The sequence below is a fragment of the Cetorhinus maximus genome, chromosome 22 (genome assembly GCF_964194155.1).
Source record: "Cetorhinus maximus chromosome 22, sCetMax3.hap1.1, whole genome shotgun sequence".
Classification (NCBI taxonomy): domain Eukaryota; kingdom Metazoa; phylum Chordata; class Chondrichthyes; order Lamniformes; family Cetorhinidae; genus Cetorhinus; species Cetorhinus maximus.
In genome coordinates this window covers 77187886-77204701 of record NC_135900.1, presented here as the reverse complement: position 1 = coordinate 77204701, position 16816 = coordinate 77187886, and the positions used below count along the sequence as shown (strand labels likewise).

Here is a 16816-nt window from a genome sequence, read left to right as displayed (position 1 = left end):
AAATGGAGGATAGAGTTCATGGTCTAAAGTTGTTAAACTCAATGTCGAGTCCAGAAGACTGTAAAGTGCCGAATTACTGTTCCTCCAGTTTGCGCTGGGCTCCAATGGAACACTGTAGCAGGCCAAGGACAGAAATGTGAGCATGAGAGCAAGACGGTGAATTGAAATGGTAAGCGACAGGGATGTCAGGGTCAGACTTGCAGGTTAAGTGAAGGTGTTCCACAAAGCATTCACCAAGGCTGTGTCTGGAGACCCCCCCAGTGTAGAGAAGACTGCATTGTGAGCAGTGAATACAGCAGACAAAACTGAAAGAAGTACAAGTAAATTGCTGCTTCACCAGGAAGGAATGTTTGGGCCCTTCGACTGTGAGGAGGGAGGTAAGGGGGCAGGTGTTAGACCTCCTGCCATTGCATGGGAAGGTGCTGTGGGAAGGGGATGAGGTGTTGTGGGTGATAGAGGAGTGGATCAGGGTCTCACGGAAGGAATGTTCCCTTCGGGATGCTGATGTGGAGGGGCGGGGATGGGAGGGGAAAGAAATGTGTTTGGTCGTGACATCATGCTGGAGTTGGCAGAAACGGCCACCTCCTGTGCCCACCACCTGCCCCTTTAAGACAGGCCTGAACAATAAATCTTTGACCAATCTTTAAGTGATCTGCCTTGTGCGTCTCGGTGTCATATTTTGCTTGCAGCACCTTGGGATGTTTTATTATGTTAAAGGTGCTTTATGAATACAAATTGTTGTTATGAGAAACTATTAAAAGTTGGTGTTCAGAAAGATTTGCATATCCCTTATACAGGGAACAGAAAGTTAATATGCAGGTACAGCAAGCAATTAGGAAAGTAAATGCTATGTTGGCCCTTACTGCAAGGCAGTTAGAGTTCAAGAGTGGGGAAGTCTCACTGCAATTGTGCAGGACTTTGGAAATGTGAGTACAGTTTGGTCTTTGTACCCAAGGAAGATACATTTGCCTTAGAGGGGAAAGTGCAATAACATTTCAGTCAATTGGTTCCTGAGGCGAGAGGATTACCTTATGAGGAGATATTCGGCACAATGGCCCTATACTCTCTGGAGTCTGAAGAAAGAGGGATGTTGTCATTGAAACATAGAAGATTCTGAAAGAGCTTTACAGGGTAGATGCTAAGAAGCCATTTCTCCTGGCTGGAGAGCCTAAACTTAAAGGGCAGGGTCTCAGGGTTAAGGGTTTAACATTTAGGATTGAGAGGAAAAGAAATTCCTTCACTTAGAGGGTTATGAGTCTTTGGAATTCTCTACCCAAAGTGTTGTGAATGCTCAGTTGATGAGTATATTAAAGTCCGAGTCCAAAAATCTTACGATCTCTAAGGGGAATCAGGGGATGTGGGGATCAGGTGGGAAAGTGGGTTCTGATCGAAGATCAGCCCTGATCCTTGTGAATGGAGGAGCAAGCTCAAGGGGCTGTACCGCTCACTCTTGCTCCTATTTCTAATGTTAAAAATTTGCAGGAATTTGGGGAAAGAACAGTGGATTGGGATTGATTGCATAGCTCTTCCAAAGGCAACACAGCTGCAATGGGACAAATGGACTTCTGTGCTGGATCATACTAAGATTCGAAATGACCACAATCCGAGTTTCACTGAGGCAGTACCCACCTGTGACCCTGTCACTTTGTAGCTGTGAATGCCAGTGATGGTATCGATTAGGTTGTGCGCCTCGTCAATCACCAATACCTGCCCCTTCAGTTTGATGCCGGATGCCTGCCTGGTTGAGCTGTGCAGCAGCGTCTGGTATGGCATCACCACCAGCTGTCAGAAGTAGAGAGAACCAAAGAAAAAAATCTCAGAGAGGGCGGGAATGTTCATTCACTGCTCACTTCAACTGCCTCAAAGTACCTGTGACCCAATAGTCATTTCACAACTTCATAAAACCCAAAAGAAACAATTGCTGAGCCACAGCGTTCAAAACTAAAGCCTCATAGTTTCAGCTGCATCAAGGTTAGGAAATATCCTGCTCCTCACCACCTACGTCCCTCTCCCCATCAACCAATAAATTGTTATTTCTCAATATTGAACACAGGTTGGAGGAGGCACTGAGGGTGCCGCTGAATGTCTTCTGGGTGGGAGGCTTCAAAATACATCACCTAGAATAACTCAGTGGTACCCCTGACCGAGCCTGCCAAGTTAGAATTGGCCAGACAAGGAGTGTGGCAGGCAATGAGGAACCAACACGAGGAAGTAACCTACCTAACCTCATTCTCACCAACTCACCTACTGCAGCCACATCTGCCAACGACTATTGCACAATCCATGTGAAGACCACTAAGAGCACTGAGCTAAGTGGGATAGACTAAAGGAGAGATCTAGCTGCCCAAAACTGGGTATCTGTGAGGTGCTGTAGCTCATTATATGAATGAAAAGAATGAAAATAAAAACCCTGTAGGGGCTAAGATCAATGGTCACAGTCATACCCATCTTTAGCTGCTTCAATGATTTTCCCTCCATCGTAAGGTCAGGACTGGGACTGTTCCCTGATGACTGTACAATGTTCACTGCCATCTGTAAAGCCTCAGATAATGGAGTAACTCATGGCCACATACACCAAGACCTGGACCCACACCTAGGCTTCGGCAGACAAGTGGCAGATAACATTTGCACCACATTAGGTAACATTCATCTCCAACACAAGAAAGCCTAGCCATCCCTGTTTTAACTTAAGTGGAACGGCCAATATTGAAAGCCCCCACCATCAACATACTGGGAGAGTCACCACTGACCAGCAGCTTAACCAGACCTGTCTTATCACAGTGAGGCTTTACAAGCAGTTCGGAAGCTGGATACTCAGTGATGAGTTACCAGTTACCACAGTTCGAGTCAACAGTGAGATGGAATACTCAATATTCACCTGAACATTGCAGGTGCTGCAACACTTGAAGCTCGACACCACCCAGCTCAAAGCAGTTCACGTGATCTGTGCAGCAACCACTGGACTTAATATCCAGCTTTCCAAAGTGGGACACTGGAGTTATAATATGTACGATCTGCAGCAACTTACCTCCCCCACATCTACCAAAGAAATGCTGTGGAAACACTATCACCTCTGAATTTGCCTCAGAGTCACACAACATCCCAAACTGGACATATATCACTGTTCCTTCATCATTGCTGGGTCAGGATTATGAAACTCCCCACCTAATAGCATTGTGAGTGTACCTTCAACACACGAACTGCAACAGTTTCAAGCAGAAGACACACCACCCTTTAAGGATGGGCAATAAATGCCAACTGTTGCAAATCTGTATTTGAATTTTGTTGCCAAGCCATTCATTGACAAAATGAACCTTCTCCGTACCTGGGCTGGTGGAATGGCGTAACGGCTGGCATAGTATGGACATGCCTTCATCTCCTTCCCCAGCAACACCAGCTGTTCAATGTCCTTCACCTCCACCAGCAACTCATCACGCAGGAACTGCATCTGCTCGTAGCTGTAGAACGGGCAAGTCACTCGACTCTTGCGTTTCCGATTCGGACTCTCCTTCTCAGTCCCACTGTGCTTTCTGTCGGCTTTTAGAAAATGTAATTTGAATGTCAGCTCTCACCTGTAGCCTGACCCCACATCCACTGCTCAACGCAGCGGCTTGTTGGACCTGACAGGTACTGTTTCCAGAGGAAGAAAACCTCCCCAACACCCTTTTCAATGATTAATCCATTAGAATCCTCTTGTTACATAAAACAAACCAGAGACTGTACTAAACAAAAGGCATCATCACTGTCAATATTGTTTGTATTAAAAAAAATCACACAGGAGAAGCAGTGGCATAGTGGATTTGTCACTGGATTAGTATTTCAAAGACTCAGGGTAATGCTCTGGGGATCTGGTTACAAATCCCATCACGGCAGATGGTTTAATTTGAATTCAATAAAAATCTGGAATTAAAAGTCTAATGATGACCATGAAACTATTGCCGATTATTGTAAAACACATCTGGTTCACTGGCGTCCTTTAGGGAAGGAAATCTGCTGTCCTTACCTGGTCTGGCCTACATGTGACTCCAGATCCACAGCAACGTGATTGACTCTTTAAAAAAAAATGCTCTGAATGATGGGCAATAAATGCTGGCCTAGCCAGCGACACCCACATCCCATGAACAAATAAAAAAGAAACACTAAAGATTGGTGCCAGAAAAAGACAGCTGAATATTGGTAAGAGATTATCTGGTGATTGACCCTGATGTTGTTTGTGGGACCTGCTGTACACAAATTGGCTGTCACATTTCCGACCTCACAGGGACTACGTTTCAGAACTATTTAAGTGGCAATGAAGCACTTTGGGTCGTGCTGGCCATCAATGGTGCCACATAAATGCAGGAATTTCTCTCTTTCTATTTTAACCTGCTGGAGAACGTTGCTCCCATGGATTATGGAATTAACCACATCCTGCAATTAGATTCCTAAAGTTCTGTAGTTCATTTCACAGTGAACGTAGGAACAGGAGTCGACCAATTTATCCCTCAAACCTATTCTGCCATTCAATGAGTTCATGACTGATCTGCAGCCAAACCTCATGTACCTATCTTTGCACCGTATCTATTAGTGCCTTTAGTTAACAAAAATACTCCAATTTCAGAATTAAAATTAACAATTCATTGAGCATTTGGAGAAGTGAGTTGCAAAGCTCTACCACCCTTTGTGTGTAGAAATGTTTCCCAGTTACACTCCTGGAAAGCCTGGCTCTAATGTTCAGACTATGCCTCCTAGTCCTAGACTCCCCAACCAGCAGATAAGTTTCCCTTTATCTATCAAACCTGATCCCCACAATACCTGAAAAGCTTCGATCAAATCACCATAATACAGTATAAAAAGGAACTGTTCTCCCAAGACCCTAGTTGGTCGGAGGGTGCACCACCTGATATAAACCAGGGGACCACGAAACAGAAGGTTAAAGTTCATGCCCTGTGCCATTTTAAGTCAGCTGATCTCAGCAGCAGGCTGTTGTTGGATATTGGCCTCATCACCGCTGGGCTAGGAGGGATGAGGAAAAGTCATGCTGGGGCTGTGCCTGAGCCCTGCCACAGAACAGGGCAAGGTCACGGTTACGTGATGCTCAGCATGGTGAGGATATCACCGAGGCTCAAGCACGGTCACCCAATCACAGTACCAGAGAGGCGCAAGTATATGAAGGAAGTGCCCTATTGCAGGAGCCTGAGCCGCCACCACCTGCCGCCACCACCCCCCCACCCCCAGACTGGGATTCCCTTAAACCCCCCTCCCCCTGGACAGGAAAGGGGAGCAGAGAAGTCAGAAAGCAGGAAACAGAGGCAGTGATATTGTGTGTGGTACTGCTGCCCCCTATAGGGCCATTTCCATTAGCTCCAACAATAGATCCAAGCACAGAAAATGCATGTCTTTTCTCCCTCACACGGTGAGCATCCTATCCTGCTGTGTGTATTTGCAGCACTCAGTTTCTACCTCAGATCTCCAGGATTTGAAGCTTCTTTCTTTTACCTTTCTGTTTAATGAAGATAGGCTCCGTGTGAATGTAAATATGCCCAGCATGGTACTGTAGGTATGTAGGCCAGGTTTCCAGGTTATGATAGCAGAAATTTACAAGTTCATCTAGGTTGCTCAGTAACCACATCAGATGGAAGGTTCTAGGCTAACCACACATTCATGTCATCACTAAGAACACCCATTTCCATCTCTGTAACATCACCTGATTTCGCCCATCTCTGCTCATCTGCTGAAACTCTTATTACCTGTTACCTTACTCTTATTATCTTGTTGCCTCCAGGCTTGACTATTCCAATGCACTCCTGACTGGTCTCCCACATTCTACCTTCTGTAAGCTTTGGTTCATCCAAAACTCTGCCGTCCATGTCTTAACTTGCATCAAGTTCCATTCAGCGATCACCCCAGTGCTCGCTGACCTATACAGGCTCCCGGTCAAGCAACATCTTCATTTTAAAACTCTCGTCCCTGTTTACAAATCTCTCCATGGCCTTGCTCGTTTGCTCGTCCCTATCTCTCTAATCTTTGCCAGCCCAACAATGCCTCACCCACACCACCCCATGAGATATCTGTATCTGATTCTTAACCTCTTTAGCATCCCTGATTTTAATGACTCCACCATTGGTGGCCATGCCTTCAGCTGCCTAGGCCCTAAGCTCTGGAATTCACTCTCTCTACTGCTCCATCTCTCAACCTTGCTTTCCTCCTTTAAAACCTACCACTTTGGCCAAACTTTTGACTATCTGATCTAACATATCCTTGTGTGGCTGTGTGTCATATTTGTTTCATAATGCTCCTATGATGTGTCTTGGGTTTTATTATATTTACATAGCATCTTTAATGTAAATTGTTGTTGTCAGACCAGCCACACTATGCCCAACTCCTGGTGACATAAAACACAACCAGGCAAGGTGAATTTACACCATCAAGACTCCTGAACTGTAAAAACACTATGCTAGGAAAGGAACACACTAATGCAAAACTGTTGAGCTGTTCGATCCCCCGTAATGTCTCAGATGATGCAACTCAGTCTGGAACAGTTTGGAACCTGTTAAGAAAATTTCAAGGAGGAGCAACATCCAAAAAGACTGAATCAAGAATAGGATGGGTAAAATAAGCCAACCCCCTGAAACCTAGCCAACACCAGCAGTGAGTAAAATCCAGCCCTAAATGTCATCAGATATAATAGGAACGGAGTAACATTGTGGAGAAAGAAATTGAGGGATACAAGAGAAATCAAAGTATGGGGCATTTAAGTTTTAGAATGAACCCAATCGCTCAAAGCGACTTTTACCAATTCTATGGATTCCTCCAAGTTTTGGCTTCAACAAGGAGAGCAAAGGGCATGTGGGATGGTGTGTCTTTCACTTAGTAGGGACAAGAGAGGATGTCCAAAAGGACATATTGGATGGAGGAGAGAGAACATTTGTCAGGAGGAGCAGGGGACTAACAGGTTAGCACTCATTTTATAAGACAGGACACGCAGGCAGACATAAAGCCTAAAATAATAATTAGCCACAGCTCCATTTTTGAGAAGGGCAGAAATTCCCTCAAGATCAGACCGAAAGACAAGATACAAGTTTTTAAAAGGAGAGAAACACAGGTTCCACTCACCACGTTTGTTCTTCTGCATTTCCAGGCACCTATCATTGATCATCTGGACCGTCCGGAGATGCCTCACGTCATCATTCACACACATGTTCTTCAGGGTGAGAGGAGGAGAAAGGAGAGCCAAAAATTAAAAGGAGCATGTTCTCTTATCTGGTTACTGTTACACATTAGCCATTACCAAACAAAGTACATGTTCTGAAATTGCAATAAACTACTGGGGCACATTGGCAGAGCACAACATGGCACAGTTCATTTAAAAATATAGAAATTCATTGTTTTAGCAAAACTTACTCAGACAGGGCAACTCTCAGTGGGTCGGCTTCAACAACTGGGCTCCTGTATTAAGTGACCTGTTATATTATCTACCATTAGCACTGAAGGCAAGAAGTAGGAAATGTTATAGTCACCGTGTTGGTGAGCCCCCAATAAATGACTCTCCATTAGATTACAGATTTCACATGAGTCTCAAAAAAAAACTACAGAAAGGTTAAAGTTACATTTACAAAGTAAATTAAAAAGAGTTCCCTTAATGGGCAGTGGGTAAAGAAATCCCCTGAAAGGGAGGATGAAGATGGCGGGGGTGGGGGGGTGGAATATGTCATTCAGAGTGTTAGATTATTGCCCAGCCTGCACCAAGTTGTTGCTACAATTGGCCACAGCTCCCCCACTGTCAGGGAGGAGGAAAAATGACACACAAACCATGCAGGATCAGGGTGCCTGTTCCTTCCTCCATCACTCCTTAAGAAAGGCCAGAACTAGGGGCATAGTTTAAAAATAAGGGGTCTCCCATTTGAGAGGGAGATGAGGAGGATTTTTTCTCTCTCAGAGGGTCATTAGTATGTGGAACTCTCTTCCCCAGTGAGAAGTGGAGACAGGGTCACTGAATATCTTTAAGGCTGAGTTCGACTGACTCCCTTGTCAATCGAGAATCTAAGGCTGTGGGGGAAACAGGCAAGAAAGTAGGGTTGAGGCCACATCAGATCAACCATGATCTTATCAAATGGTGGACCAGGTTTGAGGGGTCGAATCACGTACTCCTGCTCCTTATTTGTATGTTCATATGTATGTACCCAGTTATACCGGCTGGAGTTACGTGTGTGTGTTTGCATCAGGTTAAAGCAAGGCTCCAGTTTTAGTTGTGATGCTGGAACAGGCTGATGGGCATCTGCAATCCATGCCCCAGGAAATCTCCACTGTCACAAGAGCAGAGGAAAAAAGTCATGGATTTTTCCATTTCTGCCTGTAGATTCATCACATTTCCCATTCTTAGGCCCTCCTCAAACCGGAAAAGCAAGAGTGTGAGCCAAGGTCTAAACCTGGAAAGATGGCACAGATGAGGTTGGTTGATATGACTTTGTTTATTCTCCTCTCAGCTTGGACTCTTGTTACTCCCAAGCAGCACTTAAATACTCAAGTCAAGACTCACAGTATCATCTCAAACTCCCTCTTTCCCAGGACCTCAATGTGAGTGAGCTCCTGGAATCCCTCAGTTTTCCCTTTCTTCCTCAATCTTCAGACCTTTGAAATCGGTATAATCGACTCATTACTTCCTGACTTATCCCATTTCCTCTCCTAGTATTCTCAGCTCTGACGGTATCCTGTAGTCTGGTCCTCAGCCTTTCAAATTGGCCTCACAATGCTTTTTTAAAAAAGCCATACTGACCCACTAGGAGCAGCCTAGTGCAGTTTCCAGTCTGGTCATGATGCAGTAACATGCTTCTAGCACACCAGCCAATCACCGGAGCTACATGGATCCTCAACGTTAAAGTGTGGATTAGCCCATTCCATTACATACCTGCCGAGAGCCAAGCGACACCAGCCTGATCTCTTTGCCAAAAGGACTTTTCTGAACCTCGTGTATGAACTGAGCGAGCTGGGAGTGCGTACGACTACAGTAATAGATCTGGGAACAGAGAAATTGTCTGACGTCAGCTCAAAGACAGAGGGTTCTCGTACCCAAATGCTGTTGGTGCTCATTGTCTGCTTCTTAGTTCATGGTAGCACAATCCTACCCAAGTTAGCTGGCAGTTGACTCAGTCCGAGTAGGTGGGATAGCAGCATGATGGGACAACCTCATTCCATATGGGAATTGAGATAAAACTGCACCCCACAATAAATATTTCATAAAGTCAGAGTGTCTTGGCACTCTCTGCGACATGGTGGGGAGCTTCACCAGGAGATGTGGCACAAAGCCCTATAGACCAAAAGGTATAAAGTTCAATTCCCAGTCTCTGTTGAGTTAGCTGATGTCAGCAAGAGAAGTAGCAGGGATGTTGCAATTGGCCTCAGTGTATCTGAGGTAGGATGGGCCAAGAAGTAATAATCAGTGACTGTCCATCTGATCATTGCTGTTGAATGGGGATATCCAGCGACAATGGGGTCAGACTCACCCAAAAGCTCCTGTGCTCTACAAATAAACACACTACTAATTTCACCCTAACCCCTCAACAAGTTGTGGCCCGATCCTAACTCCAAGTACCCATTACTTTCTATATAAAAGGAGAAGGTGCGGCTATATTTAGTATAAGACCAACTGCTGTAGAAAGAGATGATTTTAGTGCGTTAGTAGCTGCTGAAGCTATTTGGATTCAAGTGGCTCAAGCGAATGGTTTCTAATTAATCATTGGAGCTTGTTATAGGACTTCAGGACTCCCTATGATGTATATTGGGCACAAGTCACTAAAACAGCTGGATCAGGCAACATCTTTCCTCCAAACCTTTGTTACATGCTCTTCCTCCAAATCATCCTCGTCAGACAAGCTGAAAAAAAAATGAAAACAGGGAAGAACCACCCATAAAACATCACAGAAACATCTGCTCACACTGAGCAACACAGTAGGTGTTAATTCTCCACAGACTTTTCTAAGTTGATTCCCTCAGTGAGCAGAGCTTTCCCAGCCTGTATAATTTTACTCTCTACACTAGCCGCCCAGTATTTTTTTGGGGGCAAGGGGGATTTGTTTTCTCCCTTCTCCCCTGAGAGTGAACCATTTTGCATGGCTCTGGTCCAGGGAGACAGGCAGCCAGCCCATGTTTTCGCAGAGGTGACCATCTTTACATGAGGGCAATCTGTTCTTGCCCAATATCTGCAACTTAGACTGTCCAGTAGGGATTATAAGATAGAGATCAGAGACAGGTACCCGGCCCCCTCATTCTTCTCTAGCCCACCGGCAGCCCAGGCAGTCGCAGTTTCAGCTGCCAACCTGCCTGAGATTAGCTAACTGAGCACAATCAGGGATTGCAACTGGGGTTTTCTCAAACATGCAGCTTAGTAATTATCATTTTATTGCTTCTATTGCCACAAAGACATTGAAGCTGTGAAGTTTTAAATTCAGATAGGTCTAATTACTGAGTAAGGTTGTAACTTTGTCATCATTTAATTCAGGCCCTTACTCAAAGCAACGGGAGAGACACCTCTAGCACTATCCCCAATGCCCCAGAGCTGAAAATCTCAACAGCATCAAGATCAATGGTACTGGCTGTGGTCTGCCTGAGTCAGAAAGTTCCACTCCTAACACTTCAGTAAGTTATCCAGGTTGACACTCCAGTGCAGGCCCCAGCTGCCTGCTCAGGTGGATGTAAAAGATCCAACAGCACTATGTGAAAAGCAGGGGCATTCCTCCAGTACCCCGGCAAACATTTATCCCTTAATCTTTGCTAATAGACATTATCACATTGCTGTTTGTGGAATCCTGCTAGGCACATGGGCTGCTACCAATTGCTACGGCAGTGAGTATACTTCAAAACTGGCTGTAAAGCACTTTGAGACATCCTGGGGTCATGAAAAGTGCCATATAAATGTACATTCTCTGTCTTTCTCTGAAAGAGGCAATGCCAGGACTTCGACATACCTAGAATCCTTTGGTTTCTTTTCATCTTCACTCTCATAATCTGCCAGAACAAAGCTCTCATCCTCCCCGTCCAGAGTCTCTGTGCTCGACGCCTGCCCAGGAGTCACCACTTCTCTACTCATCTGAATGAGGTGTTCAGTATCATCTTCATCTCGCTGGGACCAAGCACAGGTTAAATGGAGAATATTCTGGCAATTGCTTGTCAAAGGAAACATATTGTTACTGTATCCCACAGAGCAGAGGAAGTTTTAGGTACCGCCAGCGTGTGGAGACAATGGGTTAAATCTCTTGGCTGAATGAAAAATATCTCAGCCTCTGCCTTTTATCAAGCAAATGGAGGGGGATCCAGGACATTAGGACAAGAGGCTCATCAGGATATGGGGAGGACCATGGTCACAGTGAGCAGCTTCCCCAAACACTGCTTTAAGATAATTACCATTCATTAAGTAACTCCCTTTATGTTTTTCTTTCAATGAACAGACCCAGCTCTCTCCTCTCCTGCATCTCAGTCCCTGCAACATCTTAATGCTGCCAGGTTGCATACTGAAAATTGACTGCAAGGCCCACAGCTAAGGGAGTAGTCAAGTTGTTACTGTGCAGGGGGACAGAAGTACTACCCATAATGCTCAGGACATTAGACTCAGACTTAGAGAGCAGAGTGTTATAATTCAGCAAGCCAGATGGTGAACTAGAGCCACACTCTTTTATAAGTGTTTATTTACAGAGATACATATTCCTAACATAACAGCCACAGTCTGTTTCAGTCAGTTCCTAATCATAGGGGCACAAGTGAACCTCCTGTTAATGCTCACTACCTACATACAATTACATACAGTTCATATAAAAATTTGACTTTATAAGTACCAACATTTCAAAACAGATTTAAGTCAAAGACCTTGATATTCTGTACAAAGCATTACATTGCGAGACACTCCTTCCCTAGGACTCCTAACAATTTCATCATCATGTATCTTTTTGTAAAACAGTCAGTTGAAGACTTGCATCCACCCATCAAATTTTATAGATTTCCTCTCTCTCCAGCATTTCTTTCAATGCTAGGAAGGTCAATCCGTATTCCATAACCTTTTCTACTCATTTCTTATACAGCGTTTCATTGATCACATGTCTCTCAACACGTCACCTCCATTATCAGTTAGAAACTTCATTGGTGCCCCAAGTTCAGTCCCTATCCATTTCTCCATTTTGTTTATAATGGCCACTTTGTCCTAACTATGCATCATTGGAGAAAGACGAAATCTGGTCGCCAGGTCTAAAATGAAGAATGAAAACATTTCTGTCCTTGTCACATAACTTTAGTGAGGTTTTTGGATCTAAAGTTATGTGCCACTCCAGTGCAGTACTGAAGGAGCACTGAACTGTCGGAGGTGCCATCTTTCAGGTGAGTTAAATCGAGGCCACATCTGCCTACTGTGGAGATAAAGATTCCATGGCCCGATTTTGAAGAGAAGCAGGGTGTTAACCCTGGTGTCCTGACCAATATTTATCCCCCAATCAACATCATGAAAAAAAACTGATCATTATCATATTTCTGTTTGTGGGAGTTTGCTGTGTGCAACTTGACTGCTGTGTTTCCCACATCACAACAGTAACTACACTTTAAAAAGTACATAATTGGCTGTAAAGTGCTTCGAGGTGTCCAGTGGTCGTGAAAAGCGCTATATAAATGCAAGTCTTTCTTTCTAATAGCCTTGTATATTCTTCATCAACTGCACCTTCATCTGTTAGCAGGATTCTTAACCTTTGACAGTGATCTGATCATTCAGCAATACTCCTGCAGGTTCTCCTCCAGAACAGTAGGAGGTCCTGTTTCCCAGGGATGGCAGTAGGAGGCCCTGCCTCCTGTTCTGAGCACTTTTGACCAATGGGGGGCCCTATACCTAGCATTGGCTGCACACCACACCTTGGACAACTCCATCCTCGAGGTTCACTGCAGAGAGCTCTTCTTGTTAACGCAGTCATGTGTGTAGACACACACACACTGGAACTGGAAGTCAACACTCTGCACTCTCCCTCAATCACCTTTAGCCTTCTCTCAGCCCTCACTCCATCACCCTTGCCCTGCCTTTGGTGACGTCTGACCCACCCCCATCACTCTTGACTAGCCACCATTGACCCTCAAACTTCCCCCAGTACAGTGGACCTGCACCCGCCCACCGCCAGTCACTCTCAACCTGACATCTATCATCCTTGACCCTCCTTCTGTTACCCTCAGCTATACCCTTGACCTCCCCATAATCACACTTGATATCTTTCGGCATTGATCTTCCCTGTGTAGTCCAGTTTCCTCCTTCTGTCCCCCATGGTAACTCATAGGGCTGCCATCTCCCTCCATCCCTCAGTTGGCCATGCCCTGTTCCCTTTTGAGTGCCACCACCTGATCTGAATCATCAATGCCTCCTCTCCAGCAGCTGAGCAAAGCTCCGCACAGAGGAAAAAGCAGCCCCTCCTCACTCCAAATGCAGCATGCTGCACGCCATTTAAAGTAGTCATGAAGTCATGTGTTTCTGATCTCTTTGCAATTTCTCAGTGTCATTTCTCAATGTCTTTGCAATCTCAGAAGTCTCAGCTTTTTACACCCTGGGCCCCTCTTTGAGTTAAACCATTGCTCTTAACAACAGATCAAGGGACAGGCAGACATTTTTCCAAGTCCATTAATCCTGCCAAAGCATCCTTTTCTCTAACATCTTCAAGGGATTTTGAGGAAATGTCTGGATGCAGCACATGTTCTCCAGCTAAACTGTTTCCCAAAATAAGGTCAGCATTATCAAGAGGCAATTTGGACAATACTGCTACAATAACAGAATCATTAACTAAAGCACAGTTTAAATGCAATCTACACAGGTGAACAATTTCCATCAATATACTTTTTTAGTAAGCTCTATAGAGAGAAATTCACCTCTTCAGCTAACATTCATATTTGAGTCGACTTCGTATCTCTCAGAATAAGTATAATTTTGGCCCCTTTATCAGACAAAAATAGAATTACCACAGCCTCAAATATAAAACTCCCATGATCTTTTATGTTCTGATCTACACATACTGTAAATACATGAGATGGAATCGGTTTGTCACAACTTTCACTCACTGGTGCAGCATTTTCTGGAGAAACACTATTGACACACTTACAAACATCAGCAGCTGATTTACCAGCAATCTGTTTTAAATGTCCTGTCTTATGACAAAAGTAACATGCTGGTCTCCTTGAACCATACTCGGAGAAGCATCTGTCTTTTCAGCTCTGCCACCCCCGTTTGGTAATTAGTGTCTTGTTCATCATTACTTCTCTCATTTCCCCAACTTCTCTACGAAAACACTAAGGTTCAAAATATACAGGGGTGGTGGACAAATTCACCCTGGAAACCTCACTAATAGATCCCAGAAACCCAATGATGGGGTGAAAAATTCAAGAAATATCACCCGTATATTTTGATTGGAGGAGCAGCAAGTGCGGGAGACAGAATCTGTGAGGAGCTTCTCCTCCAATCAGAAATTCTGTCTCTCCCATGTCGCTCCTCCAATAACAGGTGCCCTTTTTTCTCTGATCTTGTCCTTTTACCTTGTTGGGGTGTCCAGTTTTCTTGGGTCAGCAGCACGGCCTGGATTTTGGACAGGACCCCTCCCTGGTCTATCATGAATCCTTCCAGCAGTTTATTAAGCTCATCTTCATTGGAGGTGGCAAGCTGGAGTTGGCGGGGATGATGCGGGTCTTCCTTTTGTCCTGGGCCCTGTTACAATCCAGCTGCAGGACCTCGATGGCGATCAGGTAGGCGGGGGCTCCGGCTTCAACGCGCTCAGCACTATGTAGTAGCTGGTGGATGCGACCGACAGGGAACTGGAGACCTGCTCTGGAGCAGCGGGTCTTGCCTATGACCTGAGCAGTTACCAGCCGCTGGCAATCAGGGAGGAACTGCCACGGGCTCAGTGCTCTCTCTGTTCTGTGCTTATTCCCCTGCCAGAGGTTCGCTAGGGCCCTATTCTGGGCCTTGGGGCTGGAGGGGTAGGGGGGGGTGGGGGGGGGTGATCAGCCTCTAACTGTGTCCAGGCCCGGCTTCAATTGGGGTGGGTTGGCGTGTGCATGTGTGTCCTCCCCAGCCCAGTGAGGGGTGCAGAGAGCTGGTAGAGCATTATTTTATGCTTTATTAATTCTGCTCAGTAACGTGGCACTTTGAACTGATGTTTCTGACAAGTTGTCATAAACCAGAATTGAGTTGTAAGGAGGTTATTTATCCTGCACACTGAGGGAACACCCAATTAAGTTGTCAATGAAGCCCAGTTGGCTTACAATTGAAATTCTCGATAGATTACAACAAAGAAACAAAGAAAAGTACAGCACAGGAACAGGCCCTTCGGCCCTCCAAGCCTGCGCCGATCATATTGCCCGTCAACTAAAACATTTTGCACTTCTGGGGTCCGTATCCCTCTATTCCCATCCTATTCATGTATTTGTCAAGCTGCCTCTTAAACACCACTATCGTACCTGCTTCCACCACCTCCTCTGGCAGCAAATTCCAGACAATCACTACACTCTGCGTAAAAAACTTGCCCCGCACATCTCCTCTAAAGTTTTCTCCTCTCACCTTAAATCTATGTCCCCTAGTAATTGACTCTTCCACCCTGGGAAAAAGCTTCTGACTATCTACTCTGTCCATGCCACTCATAATTTTGTAAACTTCTTTTGTAAACGCCCCTCAATCTCCGTCGCTCTAGTGAGAACAATCCGAGTTTCTCCAACCTCTCCTCATAGCTAATAACCTCTAGATCAGGCAGCATCCTGGTAAATCTCCTCTGCACCCTCTCCAATGCCTCCATATCCTTCTGGTAATGTGGTGACCAGAATTGCACGCAATATTCCAAGTGTAGCCTAACCAAGGTTCTATACAGCTGCAGCATGACTTCCCAGCTTTTATACTCAATACCCCTGCCGATGAAGGCAAGCATGCCATATGCCTTCCTGACTACCTTATCCACCTGCATTGCCACTTTCAGTGACCTGTGGACCTGTACAACCAGATCCCTCTGCCCGTCGATGCACTTAAGGGTTCTGCCATTTACTGTATAATTCCTACCTGTATTAGACCTTCCAAAATGCATTACCTCGCATTTGTCCGGATTAAACTCCATCTGCCATTTCTCCGCCCAAGTCTCCAACTGATCTATATCCCGTTGTATCCTTTGACAATCCTCTTCACTATCTGCAACTCCTCCAACCTTAGTGTTGTCTGCAAACTTACTAATTAGCTCAGTTACATTTTCCTCCAAATCATTTACGTATACTACAAACAGCAAAGGTCCCAGCACTGATCCCCGCGGAACACCACTAATCACAGCTCTCCATTCAGAAAAGCACCCTTCCACTTCTACCCTCTGTCTTCTATGACCAAGCCAATTCTGTATCCATCTTGCCAGCTCACCTCTGATCCCGTGCGACTTTACCTTCTGTACCAGTCTGCTATGAGGGACCTTGTCAAAGGCCTTACTGAAATCCATGTAGATAACATCCACTGCCCTTCCATCGTCGATCATCTTTGTCACTTCCTCGAAAATCTCGATCAAGTGAGTGAGACACGACCTCCTCCCCTTTACAAAACCATGCTGCCTCTCACTAATACGCCCATTTGCTTCCAAATGGTAGTAAATCCTGTCACGAAGAATCTTCTCCAATAATTTCCCTACCACTGACGTAAGGCTCACCGGCCTGTAGTTTCCTGGATTATCCCTGCTACCCTTCTTAAACAATGGAACAACATTGGCCATTCTCCAGTCCTCTGGGTCCTCACCCGTAGCCAGTGAGGATACAAAGATTTCTGTCAAGGCCTCAGCAATCTCCTCCCTTGCCTCCCTTTGTACTCTGG

At 45.2% G+C, this 16816-nt stretch overlaps 1 protein-coding gene across 3 annotated transcripts in view; it reads right to left on the bottom strand.

Annotated features, from left to right (window-relative positions):
• The window catches only part of ddx11 (DEAD/H (Asp-Glu-Ala-Asp/His) box helicase 11), an 84452-nt gene that overhangs the window by 50260 nt on the left and 17376 nt on the right, over positions 1-16816 (bottom strand). For 2 of the 3 annotated variants that reach the window (XM_078568547.1, XM_078568545.1), the window contains exons 5-10: positions 10944-11098; positions 9810-9852; positions 8888-8995; positions 7096-7183; positions 3326-3537; positions 1630-1782 (exon numbers count right to left, since the gene is read on the bottom strand). In XM_078568547.1, the coding sequence (XP_078424673.1) occupies positions 1630-1782; positions 3326-3537; positions 7096-7183; positions 8888-8995; positions 9810-9852; positions 10944-11098 (759 nt within the window). Of the gene's footprint in view, positions 1-1629; positions 1783-3325; positions 3538-7076; positions 7184-8887; positions 8996-9809; positions 9853-10943; positions 11099-16816 lie in introns of all 3 variants that reach the window. The other variant, XM_078568546.1, reaches the window with a different exon arrangement.